Source organism: Conger conger, chromosome 6, assembly GCF_963514075.1.
Source record: "Conger conger chromosome 6, fConCon1.1, whole genome shotgun sequence".
NCBI classification, from domain to species: Eukaryota; Metazoa; Chordata; class Actinopteri; order Anguilliformes; family Congridae; genus Conger; species Conger conger.
Genome location: NC_083765.1, coordinates 34,176,679 through 34,192,860, shown reverse-complemented (window position 1 = coordinate 34,192,860; position 16,182 = coordinate 34,176,679). Strand labels below are relative to the sequence as shown.

Here is a 16,182-nt window from a genome sequence, read left to right as displayed (position 1 = left end):
AGAGTAGGGGGCCATACTCACCGTAATAAGCAATCTGCTGAATTGCAGAATCTGCTTTGAGAAGATCACACTTTTTGATTGGCTATGAGCTTATCCCAACATGACTACCTACATACATACAGAAAATGAGGACCTTACAGCTGGCTATATAGAAGGCTAGCAAAAGTAAATCACTGAGTTTGAGAATATGTATGAATTGTATATTCATTTAAAGCTAGGAACACATCTGATGATGTTGAGCTTGTGTTAGCTGGCGAGATAGCGGGCAATTGTCTGCAACTTATTTGTTAAAAAATATAGTAATGACAGTGGAAACAATGACTGCAAAACACCGATCATTATACAGATCATTAGAGCCTCTCAATCTGGTTCCATTTGCATTTCTATGATAAACATGATTATCAATCAATGCCAAAAGATATAGTGAATACAAATTTTACTGTGTGACAGCATGCTTCATCTTATTTGTCATTCGCTGAAATAAGTTATGCTTCATGCGTTTATTGGATTGGTGTAGATTTACATGTTGTAATGCACATGAAAAACACAGATATTTGTTCACAGAAGTTTGGTTCCACACATGATGTAGATTCACCTGTTGGAATGCACATGGAAAACACAGATATTTGTTCACAGAAATTTGGTTCCACCTCACACACACACACACATACATGCATCCTCGCACACAAATGCACAAACACGCATACATGCATCCGCACACACACACACACACACACACACACACACACACACACACACACACACACACAGTTTATTTTACAGAATGCTTCCTCATGATAAGAGAAGCCAAAGACTGTAGCTTATGGAGACCACCAGGTGTCTCTAGCCTCTAAGCAAAATATCAGTTAAAAACCCAAGGGTTTCACAATTGGTTCATAAAGCATGGAGTTGCAAATGCCACTTCTAGATTATTAGTATATTGCATATTGCAATTGTCCATTTTTGCAATCGTTACATTTTTAAGTCAATGGAACTGCAAAATGTAGTGGTACATTGGTATTAAAATTTACTGCCAGGAAATAAAACAAGCATCATGACGAATACAATATAAAGCTCTCTTCACTGACGTCACAATTTATTTCTGCTTATGTATTACCTTTACATTTCATTGCTTCATGCCTTTTTAGATGTTAAAGTGAATTAATCTTCTCTTTTGAAACATCCTCCTGCTGATACTGAAAGGTACATCTGATACACTCAAACTATTATGAAGTCAATGCACTTCACCAAGTGACAATGTTATTGTTTAGGGCACTGTTTCCAATGAAATCTGACTACATAACAATTCATGAGGAACACTGTTGAAATTATGGAGTATTGGATTTAATCATTGTTGGTATGGTGATTTATGGTGTATAAAGGACATGATCATGTTACTCCGATGTCTGCTTCTGTAGAGCATGCAAATACATAATATATAATATATTACTCTGACCACATCTGGCTTATTTTCAATCAATTTTCAATAAATCCATTAATCATATTGATTGCAAGTCAAATCCTAAATATGCTCTGTCCAATTGTTTTGAGATTTGCCTAATTTTCTTTGTTTGAATGACTCCAAGTTTAGGGAGTCATTCAAACAAAGACCACCAAGGCAAACAAGTAGCCAAGCATGCCAAGGAAGACAAAATACCAGCTTCAGATAAAAACCTTGAAAAGTAAAAAAAAAAAAAAAGAAAAAAAAAAAAAGAAAGGTGGTCTGACAGCTGCCACAGTCTCTGGGGTGCAACTTGATACTTTCTTTTACACAAATGTTTGGAATCTTACACAAAGAAGACAAGAGCACATAAATCTAAATGGGACTGACAAATACCAGGCTGAAAAATATCACTACATAAAACATACAATTTGCTATATACATTACATTACATTATTTAGCAGACACTTCTATCCAAAGCAACAGACAAAATATATACCCATCTCATTCAGTATTTGTTTTTTCTTTTGAGGTAATCCAATTTTCTGATAGAGGTGAATAGATGCACCATGAATCTGAAAGTAGAGTCATTTTTCTCATTAACTGAAAAAGTACTGTCAGAAAATATAAACTTAGGGCAACAATGGAGTTTCTCATGAAAGAAAACTGAAGCAGTAAACAAATAAAAAAAGGGTTTTATTTAGCATCCTCTTGATTTGGTTTGTGCCTACAAACTACAAACTTTCCTCAAGATAATCCTTTATTCCTTGAGATCAAACACTTCTTCAATTCTCAGAAAACCCAGTTATTTACATTTGAACTAAATTCATTTGACTCACCTTCAGCATCCATATCACATGAAGACAGAATAACCCTAGTTGCGGTTTATGGCTATGACTGAATATGGGTATAAGAGTGTACAGTGGTGCTCAAACACCACATATTCTTGATATTGGAAATATACTTAATCTCTATTAAAGTGTCTGTATGGGTGAATACTAAATACTAAATATAGTTGCTGCTGAAACTTATCTCTCTTAATAAGGGATAGTGAGAAGTACAGTACAGAGAAGTGGGAAGGGGTTTAAGTTGAAGCCATAGCTTTAGCAAGTCCCACCCTTGAGGATAGCGGCTGAATTTAAATAAGCACAGCCTTTCCCTCATGAAATGGTTCAAGAAGAGTTAAGGTCAGTTGAACTGCAACACAGTATGCCTTAGGTTTTGGGTAATGAGTTTAAGCATGTGATTTTTGTTTTACACCAATGGTTCCTGAATGGTGGGATGGGGCCGAGGAGTGGCTCATGGAAAGGGATAAAGGGTCAGGTGAAACAAGATAACATACTTTAGATAATACATTTTCTATTGACAATCAATGTTAAACTTATTTCAGGCTACAATTTGACAAGGTGTACGTCACAATAAATGGGAGCAAGCTGAAAATATAACTGGGAGTAGGAAGATTGATAAATCATGATTGCCAGATCAATGAAATAATAAAGCATTATAATTTGTCTGTTGGATGAAACGGTTTTGTAATTCCCCAAAATGAATCTATGCATACACCAAATCTATGTGCAGTGTTAAATCAACTCTTGCAGAGTAGGTACGGACCTTAATGGACTCATATGTAGTCTGTTGGAGTTGCATTAACATTGGACATTTTACTGAGCTGTTACAGGTCAACATTAACATTATACTCAAATACGTATATCATAGAATACATTAGAACTCAGAGCTATGCGATTTACTTGGTGGCGTGGGCAGCAACTGCACGGTTAACGCTTCCCTGGGGGGGGGAGTTTCCTTCGCTCCAAAGTTTGACTTTATGTGTAGCACCTGTTGAATCGCCAGTTGGCAGTCTTCGTTCACACAAGATTCAGCAGGGACCCTGTCGAGTCAGCGCTGCCTCTTAATTTTGTATGCTACAGTATACATGGGATCAGACTTTACACAACAGCTCAGACTGCGTGGGATCACACGGATATTCTGGCAGATACCCTTACCTAAAGCGCGAAACACATCTCTAGTTGGAATGCCTGGCTCGTGAAGTACTTGCAAGCGTCGGGACTCTAGGGCTAAGGAAGAAACTGCAAACTACATGGGAAGTGTCTCACCTAAAGAACCACCCACTCGGAGACGTGCACATTTCTCTTGGATAAGAGCTATTCGAATTAGCACAGGATTACTTTAATTGCACTGCGTGCTTCACCCCGCTTGTCATTCAATTTACTGTACATCGCAATGTACAGTTGACAAATCGGCATACAATACCAGATCATTTTGTTTGCAAACTTTTAGATAAACCTTCCAAACACTGACAGGTGCCCAGAGTGTGCATCTTACTCTGGTTCTAGACGAACCCGAAAGTTCATCGTTTTTTTCGGGATGTTTTACACTATGTAATAAAATGTAATTGAATAATTGATTTATTTTTTATTTTTAACATTGCAGGAATATATACTTTTGGATGGGATTATGTCGATGCTACTTTTTATTGATATTCAACGGATGTTTCCGATTATAGATAACCGCTTAAACAAAGTTATTGCATGGTGAATTCAACTGAAGAAACGACAGTCCTGAAGTGCACACTCGCCGTTTACATTAATCCCAAATGATCCTGTCATTATTGTTCCTCTTCGCATCGTCTGTCCAACAACATGGATCGCAAGCCGAGTCAAACGTCAGCAGCAAGCTCCCCCATACAGCAATGAAGCAACACAACGGTAAGCAGATGTATAATCTGATTTTATTTAGTCAATAACGTCGGCTACAGTCAGTGAACGTGTGCACAAGTTTTCATTTCATGTTTTTTTTACCCATGGTTCAGGAGTTAATTTATATGGTATGCACCGCCCCCCTGCACTGGAGTTGTTAATGCATATGAATGGACGCTTCTTGTTCTGTGAGAACTGCGTAAACCTGTGGAGGAAATGGAAATTACTTAAAGCTTTCAAGTGAAGGCCGAAAAGTGTGTGCAGAACGGCCTCTCTGATCGTATGTCTCTGGAGAGCAGGTTCCAGTTTAACTGTTAAAAGGCTTCTTTCATGCCGAGCGAACAGCCTCAGGCTGTGTAATTTGTTTACCTTCTGAACTCTTGCTGAGTTACAGTTCATTTCCCCCAACCACTTTCGTCATCGACTTTAGTGAACTTAGCTACGTCCTAATTAACAGCACGACTTTGATGTATTTTTATAAAAAAGGATTCGTTTTCTGCTTACCTAAAGTCATTATTGGTGCGTGGTTGTGAGGTCTCATGAATGCCGTCTTCTGGGCTCTATTGAGCAAATGCTCTGAATTAAGCTTTCTTTATTTGAAGGCTTTGGGTACTACAACATACAAGAAAATACAAGAACATTTCAGCATTAAATACTGCCTTCATCTGCTTTCTGCAAGTTTATGCGCATCAACGTGATATGTTCATGTTCACACATGAATGCATCTATGTATTCCATTAGTTTTGCAATGTTAAATAGCATTTTAACATGAAATAACATTTTCGTAAAACAAATTGTTTCCTTTTAGCCTACCATAGGGCATGCGAGTGCACCAGGGTTGGACAATTCTGGTTCTGCAGGGCCGGTGTCGCTACAATTACCCCGAATAAATGATAATTGGCTCTATGCACCAATCACTGGTTCACTCAGATTAGATCACATAAAAACGTTTCATATAGGGATACAGTCTTCGGCGGTCATTCATGCGCTTATCAGGAAATGTAGCTAAAATGTCAGATGGCGTAAATGCTATGACTAATGAAATAATAAAGTCATGAAGCTGGAATGAAAACCTCATTGGCCACTTCTAGAGTGGACACTGACATGTGCAGCAAAGTCCCATGAGAGACACTTATTTCATTTGACATCTTTGTTAGTCTAGCAGTGAGAAGGACGTCACAGCGCGCGGCTTGTTCACACCATGACGCGAGGCACCTGCGGACTGTTGAGGCCTTCTCATCAAAGACATGGTCCGTGATTACTCCAATCAGGCTGGATTTGGAAAACATTGGGCGTGGGGGAAGGCTTTAAAAATCACCCAGAAAAACCTTGAAGGAAAATGCAGACACCACCTAACCTTTGACACGAACAGCAGTGTTATTTTTTCACCGAATGGCTCATATCAGATACCCAAAGACTAGCCGCTATTGATCTGTGTAAAATTAAGGCGGCGCCATGCACACATCGTAACTGGCGGTAATAGCGTCTGGTCTCAGTGGGTCCATTCATTTAAGCCTGTACACACGATGACTATCAATGCTGTCCCAGCACGTTGGGTGACCTATAGACACGGACCCAAACACCGGATTTCACCACATATACAACCACATTTTGGGCAGGAATGCTTTCCATGCAAAGGGAAAACATGCTCTGAAATGGTCCATGGTCTATGAACAATTTGTGTTTTTGAAACCCTGTTTATCCGTTTAACTCATGGGGTGTCCTCTATGCAAAATAATATTCACAAAGAAAATCAGGGGGTTAGTAAAATAAATGTGGATATTAAATTCTGTCTCATAGAACAGCTCACTGATAGTTTACCTTCTTATCAAGTATTCTTTTTAGTAAATGTGCTTCATTCATGCATGTACTAAAATGTTATTGTGGGAAGTGACAAAATGTGTTACTCCACTCAATTATTAGGAATATGTACACAGTAATATGGGTCCAGTAAGGACAAAATATACTCTATATGAATAAAATGACTTATGCTCATTGGACTTGGAAATCAGGTGGAGAGATAACATGATTAGAAAATAGTGTAAATGTGCCCCTTGGCTAACTGTGGTTCCTCTTAGTAACGGAGTGGATTATCAGTGGAATGGTTCAGCAGTTGAAAACCATTTACTCCCAACATGATGTCATGACCTCCTCCCATTGGTGTCTGGGAAGGCCCACCCACCCACAGCATTTCTTCTCCCTTCACTGACCACATCAAACAAGCCAGCTGCAGACATGCCATTAAGAGGATTGTGTTTTTGCATCTTCTGTAGCCTCAGCTGGGGCCTGATGAGAACCTGACACACATGTACGTGAATATTTGGACATTCTGTGAATACTTTAGAGCCCTTTTGCTACATTCCTATTGTCTTCATGAACATGCACAGTGTAAAAGATGAATGAATACAGATGAGAGTTGACTGCTGTATACAGTCTAGTGCCCAAAAACAAACCTCCTTTGCTTGCCTTGGGGGCTTGAGTTGTACCCTGTGGATGCATGAAACATAATCATTCTGAACGAGCTGAAACCAAGATGAAAACCTAATTGTTACCGGCAGAACTCTTTACACTCTATGGTATTACTGCTGCCTATTATGGGTTGAATATGAGGCAAGCAACAAACTACTTTTGAAAAAGTAAGGAAAAAGCGCAACACTGCTACTTTGCAGAGTCACCACTTTATTGGCAGACGTGCTGACGTTTCGGCACTAGGCCTTCATCAGAGTGACAACAAACTACTAACAGTTCCTGTGAGAGCTCAAAGGAATAGCAGCTTCTCATATACTGATTTGGCTATCTTGGTGTCTTGGGATCTGTGTTAATATTAAACCCCACAGTTCTGTCCATCTGACTGCATACCTTCCCTGGGGCCCTAATCAATTTTCTAATCCCTACTGACGTTTGCCCCCCAGAAAAGGGGTCACATTTCAAGCTACAATTAGATGCATGTGGTGATGAAATATAATTACTATGTAAGATTTGTATTTATTTTGTTACACTGAACAATGCTTGATATCATTAAATCTTCCCCTCTATGCCCGCTGAGGAAATCAAGTCACCAGGAATGATGATGGAAGCGTGGGAGCTCAAGACCATATTTGATCTGATAGCAGAGCTCTCAGACATGATCGGACATGCTTGGATACTTATGAGTTCTAACTGCTGAAGTGTACCCTGTGTTGATATCCTCCTTTAGGAAATTAACCTTTAAAGCCACGTTTTGCTTTGGGTGTAAGACTGCGCAGTGCTGTTTGTAAGGCGTCTGAATCAGAATCTCTGTGGTTTTGATTACCCACCATGCCAATTTTTGTATTGTGACCCCATTTCTATCTGTTCCTCTCTCTGCTTTCCTTCTGCTTGAATAAAGTACAAATACATACAATGAGGAGCATACTGTCTCTCAGCAAAAAAAGGTTTTGCTGAGGGACTGGTAAATGAGATCTTGTTTACCGTTTTTAATATGAAATCTCATTACTGTACCTCTCATTGCACACAATATTAAGGCAATCTTTCTATCTTACTGTAAGTGTGTCCTTGGGATGGAGATCCCCATCGACTACAAAATGTACTACACACCAGCGTTCTTCAGCTACTTCTTCTAGGGGGGCAGATTCGAAATGCAGAGAAAATTAATAAAGAATATCGCTTTTGCTTCAAAACTACTTTTTTGTTATTCACAATTTAGAAGTGAAGTCTTCATTTAGAGACACAATGGAGTAATGTATTTTGGATAATTGGCTCTTGAATCAGTATCAGGATTTTAATTGTCTTTAATTTAGATTAATATATGCACATTGAACTGACTGCGACAATTTGAAGTGAGGAGTATGTCTAGGTCGCTGCTGCCGGTGTTCTGAACTGTTGGAAGTAAAGCAATGATTTTTGCATTGAGCTCAACTAGACATCCCAGTCACGTCTCCTGTCTGTTCTGAGTTGTGGAACCACCTTCCAACTCAGGTCAGGACAGCAGAAACCCTGTTCTTCTTCAGGAACTCCACTTCTTCAGATGGCTCCACTGACCCTCTTTTGCTATTAATTTTCTATTTGGATTTCCTTTTTGATTAATAATGTAACAGGCGTGGCTGTGCAAAGATATTGACTTTTGTTTACAATACACACTGCTGGTTATACAGAGATTACAGAACAAAGAGGTCTGGCTGGTGTATAGGAACCAGTGATGTTAATAATGTCTTGATTCAGCCATCATTAAATTGGCCTTCTTTCATCAGTATGACGTGTCATTTTTTTACTCTGACCTCTGACTGTAATGTAGCAAAGGTTTTATGTATTTGCTCATGACATATGCTTAATTTTACTGAAGATGATTTTCCAGTGTCTGACACAGTCATGTCTGCTAGTTCTGATGTCCACAGTTCTGATGACTAATTTGAGTAGTGGATTATGGTTTTGGATTTTTGCTGCATTGATGTTTTTGCAGCCTGACCATTTTTGAATACGGTGTAATGCGCTTGGCATGCAAGCATATTACATCCCGGCTGGTGTCTGGAGGGTAGGCCCTCCCAAGGGACAGGCTTCTCATTTAAGTGGGTCAGGATGGAGTTTCAGTGTTTCCTGTGAACTGTGTCAGGGAGTTGGGGGGGGTTGGGGCATTCAGAGTGCTGTGTGAGTGTGCTGCCACTAGGGGGTGATAAGTGCAATGATCATGCCAGAGTCAATCAACATTGTTAAACCAGTCAAAACCACTGGCCGCAGGCCTTCAAAAAACATTTATGTTATTCACATGATTTGCATTTCTGTCCAAAAAGATGATTAAGTTTTCAATTTTTCCACAAAGCTAGTGAGAAACTAACTCAAATGGAAATGCATAATGTACAAAAAAGAATTCTTAACCAGGCACTTGGACTATCCTCATTCAAGGCTTATGTGGAGATAATATCTCATGTCTCTGCAGAATTTAAACATTTCGAGCAGAGCGTGCAAAAATAAACTTGTACGTTAAATATTTGTCCTCTGAGCATAACACAAAGAGAAGTACAGAACAAGGCCTCTGTGCTGTTTCTGTGTTATGGTGACAGGAGTGCATCGAGGGGCTGTTCATGAGTTCCTCTCTCAACTCACCCCCTAGGATTGACACGAATGTTAAACTCTGTATCCAGGCATGTTAAAGGTAGACCACCAGCAACGAATCAGGGGCTAATGGTCTGTCTGGCTTAAACCCTTTCCCTCCAAATACAAGGTTTTGTAAATTTCTCACACGCTGCGTAACTGACATTGAGGGCCGCTTTCCAACACTTGGGTGTACTTTAATTAGCGAGGCACGGTGGTCTAGAAGCAGGGTGGCTTTTTACCTCCTGGAAGCCAAACACCATTTCACATTACACCAGCTAAAGTTATGAGACTCAGTTCTGTTTGAACTATGTTCTTCCACAAAAGTTCAGTTACTGTGCAATGTACTGTATCAGTGAGGTTAACTAATGTGATGCTGTCATATTATCTCAGACCTATTTTATTTGCTGTGTCATTACTGGAGCTGCATTTATTGGTAATGAAACCTGCATGCCCGGCTACTGCAGTTGGTACCTGTTTATCATGATCCAAAACTGCAGTTTATTGCGTTGCTTTATTCTTTCAGCAAGCAGAGCATTGTCCTGAGATTGAAAAATCCTAAAAGGCTCATACTACAAGGGCACTTCAACAGCTGGTTGAGCAGGCTCCGAGCACCAAAAATGTCAACCATATTTTTGTTAGTTGACAACGTTTGTCTTAATTCAAATATTCGAGTCAAGCATTCAAGAGTCAGATGTGGCCCTCCTTTTGTGCCAATGAGTCTAAAAGAACTGACCTAATACAAAAATAAATTTAAAATCACAAGCACAGTACCCTCAGCCAAATATTATCTTCAGCGACGGCCTCTTCCTGATGGCGTCAGTGATGATAACAGCTGGTAGAAAGGAGTGTGCAGTTTACACAGTGAGTGATATCCTGAAAGCGGTGAGGCGGTGGCTGGATGCCTCTTGAAGGTCACATTTCCATGCTACCGTTCCTCCCTTTTCCAGCAGTAGCAACACAATCTGCATCCTGCTTGTAGATTTTCCAGTAGCAACACAATCTGCATCCTGCTTGTGGATTTTCCAGTAGCAACACAATCTGCATCCTGCTTGTGGATTTTCCTGTAGCAACACAATCTGCATCCTGCTTGTAGATTTTCCAGTAGCAACACAATCTGCATCCTGCTTGTGGATTTTCCAGTAGCAACACAATCTGCATCCTGCTTGTGGATTTTCCAGTAGCAACACAATCTGCATCCTGCTTGTAGATTTTCCAGTAGCAACACAATCTGTATCCTGCTTGTGGATTTTCCTGTAGCAACACAATCTGCATCCTGCGTGTGGCTGTGGCGAGCCCAGCACAAGGTAAAAACGTCATCTTTCCAATGACAAACAGCACAATTACACAGCAAAGACTAGAAGGAATGTGTCATCACTGTTGAAGCCTGTCTCTATTGAGCTGTTGATGTTCCTTACAGCACGGCCTCACTCATTGGATTTGCATTGAGATTATGTTTCGCTGGCCTGTTGTAGAAGGAATGTGTTGAAAAGAGAAAAGAGAGAGAAGAATATTAGATTCAAACTTGCATCAGTACAAATTGAGTGAGATGGTAAATATGAATATAAATAAGTTGTCATAGGGCAAGGGCGATGAGTTTATTTTCAGCCATTTTGTGCTTTCAACACTGGAGAACTGCGGTCAGTTTGCAGTCCTATTGCAGAGTCATAAGTCATATGCACTGCAAATGGATACTAGTGGCTCTTAATGTAATTCAGTAGTGTTCACTGATTTAGTTGTATTGATTGCCGGACATTTGACTGTTCTGCTATAACATATTTCTGCCATTTATGGGTCTAGATATGGTCACTTCAAAATCAAACACCTATAAATTGCCTGTCAGAAACGATTTTTTTTTACAATGCAAAACAAACATTTTATCCATCCTTACCAGTGATAATTACTTGTCCATAACACACACACAAATTAGGTTGTACACAGAAAAAGTCCTTAGTGTCCCAACTTTGACTGAGTTAATACTGTTGCATGCAAAATTTGGGTACCTCTTTTGAGCTTTGATGTCTTGACTGAATAAGGGACATTAGCTTCTGGGATTTGTTGATACTGTACAGTATCTAGTCTAGTATTCTTCCTTCCCCCTGCGCAATGTTTCCAGCTCCACTGTCTGCCACTCAACTCTAAAGCATATTAGATCCACTGCCTTTGGTTGTGGGCAAACAGTTCAATTTTCATTTCAACAGTCCTTACCACATTGTTCCAAAATGCTTCAGGCTAATCAAGGTTTTTCTTTCACATATTGTAGATGCTGACTTTTGTGGTGAGGCTGTAGAAAGGACCTCCTTCTTACAATTCTGTCTTGCAGGTTATTGTTGTGTATGCTGTATTGTGGACCTGTCAACAGCTACTCCAGTGTCAGCTAAACTGTTCTGAAGGCACTTTGCAATGATCAGTATGTTCTTTTGTGCAGATCTGGCCAGCTTTTGGGCAGGTCGTGGCTTTCTGGATCCAATGTGTTCAATAACAATTTCTAAACACTTTTCCTGGCAGTTGAAATAGTTAGCCTGACGCATTGAGAGCTTTTTATATAAATCTTATGTTTTGTAAAAGTCAGTTATCTTTATTGAACTTTATGACCTTTAGAAGAACTGATTAGGGGAACCTAAGGACAGACAAATTACAGTCTGACAGATTATAAATTAGAGTAATGGGAGTAATGGTTCAACTCTGCAATTATCTTCAGCTGGTGAACTTAAGTCCTAATGGACGAATCAGCCTCTCTGGGACTTACCAAATAAACATAAAGTCAAAAAAGAATAATGTTTAATCTATAATAAATGCAATAGCGATCATGAACTATGATTTTCAGTAGTTAGACTGTTATGTGTATTGCACCGTGTACTGTAGTGGTCAGGTCAGCATCTGTAAGTAGAGATTCATTGTAACATACACCAGGGGTGCTCAATTGCCTCAGTCCTTTTCTGGCAACATACTATGTGGTCTATTAGCATGAAAATTACCCTGTCAAAAAACTGTTTTACACTGAACATTTTATTGTGTATTGCCTGAATAATTACAATCATGTTCTGTTTCTTTAAGTCTTCACATCTAGGACCCACCATTTAAACTGCCATGTTCAAACGTATGGATTAATAAAGACATTGTACAGAGATTTGTTCATTGGAACAGGTACTGACAAAGCCCTGGGCACATTAAATGGAGGGTTTACTCAGATGTTACTTCCTTGGCAAAAAAATCAACAGAATTCCATTAAAGTTACGGTTTTGGCAGCAGACGCAGTGTTTGACAAGCTGACCTTGGTTTCTGTCTGAAGCAGGCACACCTACATTCTTTGAGGGATTTCATCACCCCCTTGTCTAGAAAACATGTTTTAAAGCATCCCTTTTCTTATCACCCCCCCTGCCCCCCTCTTCATCTATGGGTAGGGTTTAAGTGTTCCCAGCCCCTGGCTGACCCAGTGAGCGGATATCCTGCACTTAAAAGTTATATATTACAAAAAGAAATGAGCCCACGTGTTTGGTAGCCAGGACATTCCTGTCATATACTGTAGGCCCTTCTCAGTTGGTACAGTAGGCTGACCTGCAGATATTGAGACAGTAATATGGGTCTTACGATTTTTGTTGAAGTGGGAGCTATAAGTAATGACTACTGTTGTGCAGCATTATTCCAGGTATCACCTGGTATGCATTGCGGTGGGTTGAAGTGTCCCTTTTAACATGCTGCACAGTGATGCAGGACTCTAACATAACCTCCCAGCTGAGCTACAGTGCACCCGGATCAGGATTCCAATTTGTTTTTGTATAACGTTACAAAATGAACCCACTGACTTTAAATATGGGTTGGCATCTGGCCTCGGATGTCTGGGATGGAGTTGAGTATGAAAGTGACTGGTAGCACTCTAAGACTCCTGTCACAATTTGTTTGGTCCTGAAGCGAGACAGATATGGCAAACCATCATGTCCCTTTCTCTCCCGCAAAATGTACCAGTTGAAAGATCAGCTGGCGACACGTCAGCGAGTTCACCTTAAATGTGGTCCAAGGGGTTTCTGCAGAAAGATACACAATTTATTTTTAAAGACAGAGCAGAGGTTTATGGTCCAGTGTTGGGTTTTCCATCTCTCTACCACATTTTAAACTTAAAAGGGTGGTTAAGTGGTCCCCACAACCTAATTAAAAGAAAAGTGGTCTGAGAATATGCATTTAGGTTTGGATGTTTTTTTGCCCTGGCCATTTATTACAGCAGCTTGAGTTCATTACTGCGTTTAGCGAAAAGTAGCTTGTATTGTAAACATGGCTTCTTTTCAACAGATTGTGTGACATGCTGTCCAAAGTGGCCAAAGTTCACCCAATCCTTATGGAAATAGACTATACTAAAAATATAGTCAAGTAAAATATTACATTACATTACGTATACATATTTAGCAGACGCTTTTATCCAAAGCGACATATAATAAGTGCATACCAAAGGTCATCAGTACTACAGAACTAAGAATCAGTTGTCAACAGCATAAGTTGTCTAAAATGTATTCTCAAGGTATTACACACTTCCCAATACATAATAGCTGCTTTAAGATATTGGAATATTAAAACATATAAAAAATAATTGCTATGAAACATACAATAGATAGAAAATATTGTATTGCAATATCTATTTCTATAAAGGAACTGCTCTGTATGACACCCTGACTTCAGAGAAACTGAAACTTAAATATTGAAATGCAACCGATATTCTAGTCATATGATATTTAGCCATTGTATTGCCAGAATGTTCTTCTGCTCTTAAGTACCTGCAAAGTCAAACCACCTCTACCAATTAGACTTTGAAATTGTTCCGCAGACGCCCTTGCCTGGGACTTTCGATTTTATGTCATACAAGTTCTGTAGGCCATTGATGGATTTTCTCTTTTTATTTATTTTACAGGAGCTGTTAAGGGTACTACAGTGTACAGTTCACAGTATTCAAGTGTGTGTCCCTCTGTGCTCTGTGGTCCTCTGTGTTATTTTTATCAGTTTTAATAACACAGTAACACTGTCATAACACTGCAAACCCAGCAGAATAATTAGCTAAATTGGCCAAATTTCTAAATCCCACTGTGTCATGTGCTTACTGCTGACAGCTTCTCCAAAATGTGAAGCACCATACTTTACAAATTGCCTTTCTTGGAGATCAGATCAAATTAACAACATAATTTGTTAATTTAGACTGAAAACACTCCAATTCATTGGACCATTTTGTTGAAATCATATATAGAATTTTAATTTGAATCTGCATGCCTGTCTTCAAACCTCATAGTTTAAAGCAGTTTTTAGACAGTCATAGTCATAAAGTACATTTTAAGACCCAAGCTGGACTATGGATGCAAATATACACTCAGTGAGCACTTCATTAGGTATTTATTAGACTTATTTTTTTAGTCTTAGTCTTAGTTATAATGCGTTGTATGTTCAGAGATACTGTTCTGCATACCACTGTTGTAATGCGTGGTTATTTTCATTATGGCCACCTTCCCGTCAACTTTGACCAGTCTGGCCATTCTCCTCTGATGTCTCTCAGTAATAATGCATTTGTGCCTGCAGAGCTGCTGTTCACTGGATGTTTTTTTGTTTTTCACCCCATTCTCTGTAAACTCCTGAGACTGTTGTCTGTGAAGATCAGCAGTTTCTGAGATACTCAAACCACCCTGTCTGGCACCAACAATCATTCCACGGTCAAAGTCACTTAGATCTAATTTCTTCCCTATTCTCACATTTGGTCTAAAAAACAGCTGAACCTCTTGGCCTGCATGTTTTTATGCATTTAGTTACTGCCACATGATTGGCTGATTGAATATTTGCATTAACAAGCTGGTGTACAGGTCTACCTAATAAAGTGGTCACTGAGTGTATCTTGCACCTGCAAACAGCAGATCTAACTTTAGAGACCAGTATCATCGCCTTAATGTCACTAATGGTGGAACTGTTTTATGTATGCCATAAAAATAGTGTAAAGTGGGTCAAGAAAAATACATTTATGCTTATTGTTACCTACACAATTTAACAATTCTTTCACTCCATTCTCCAATTTTGATTTGCCAATCATGCCTCTCAGTTTACCACAACCTCACCTGCAGCTGTGCAAGGAATATCACAGCTGAGTCATGTGCATTCCTCTGTGGATGTACTCACCTGTGAACCTGCATCAGTGACAGTTACACAGGAACCACAGGTCTGCAAGATCATTCAGTCAAGAGTTGTATCTCACACTGGCGACAGCTGGTAGTCTATTGGCGACTGGGCCCATATTCATAAACTATCTTTGAATAGCATCAGGTTTGGCCACGTTCTAACCTTACCCATTTTGAACTGAAAGGCGTAAAACTGATCCGAGATCAGCCCCCCTCCTCCGAGATAGCAGCTGTCGGTGTTTTCGTTCCTAAGATACCGTGACTGGCTCCCGGACGTCCCCTGACAGGAGTATGGCGTGATCAGAGGAAGCTGCAGTTCAGCTGGAAGTAAAAGTGGTGACAGCAAAGAAGTGCCAACTTGTTTATTATCGCGGTGCCATCTGAGCGCTTAGCAGGAAGACGATGGGACCTAATCTCGCCTTACTCTGCCGGTTTTCATATGACAAACACCTGCTCCCCTGTTTCTCATTGCAATTATAGCTGCAGACCTTAAAATAGCTTTGGAGTCCTGCTGGGTAATGACGTTTGGTTGACAAGCTGGATCCATCTTTTAGCTTGATCTGTCAAAACTGTTCCATGACCGGAGAGGTAATTTCTCAGTGTTTTTGTTTATAGATCTTGATAGCTAGAGAACCGTATGATTTTACAGACTAGGCATTTTGTCTTTAATTACAGAAAGAAACTCTTTGAGAAAGGTCTGTTTGACATGATCCCATCAAGTTTGCCTCAGTGAGGACCAATCTGTTCTGCGATTTCATGCCAACTTCTGCTCTCAACTACTTCATTACCCCAACTTTCTTTCATCACATTTTTG

The 16,182-nt window shown here is 39.7% G+C and overlaps 1 protein-coding gene and 1 long non-coding RNA gene across 2 annotated transcripts in view; one reads left to right on the top strand and one right to left on the bottom strand.

The window, feature by feature from the left end:
* Positions 1-4,023: 4,023 nt before the first annotated feature.
* LOC133131329 (platelet-derived growth factor C-like) overlaps positions 4,024-16,182 on the top strand; it is a 30,348-nt gene continuing 18,189 nt past the window's right edge. Inside the window, exon 1 of the mRNA XM_061246634.1 lies at positions 4,024-4,167. Within this exon, the coding sequence (XP_061102618.1) occupies positions 4,056-4,167 (112 nt within the window). The 5' untranslated portion in view covers positions 4,024-4,055. The remainder of the gene's footprint in view (positions 4,168-16,182) is intronic.
* On the bottom strand, positions 4,173-5,534 carry LOC133131330 (uncharacterized). Its single transcript, XR_009709004.1, has 3 exons — positions 4,972-5,534; positions 4,663-4,770; positions 4,173-4,363 (listed from the first exon to the last, which is right to left on the bottom strand). It is a non-coding gene; the product is annotated as an uncharacterized LOC133131330 (long non-coding RNA).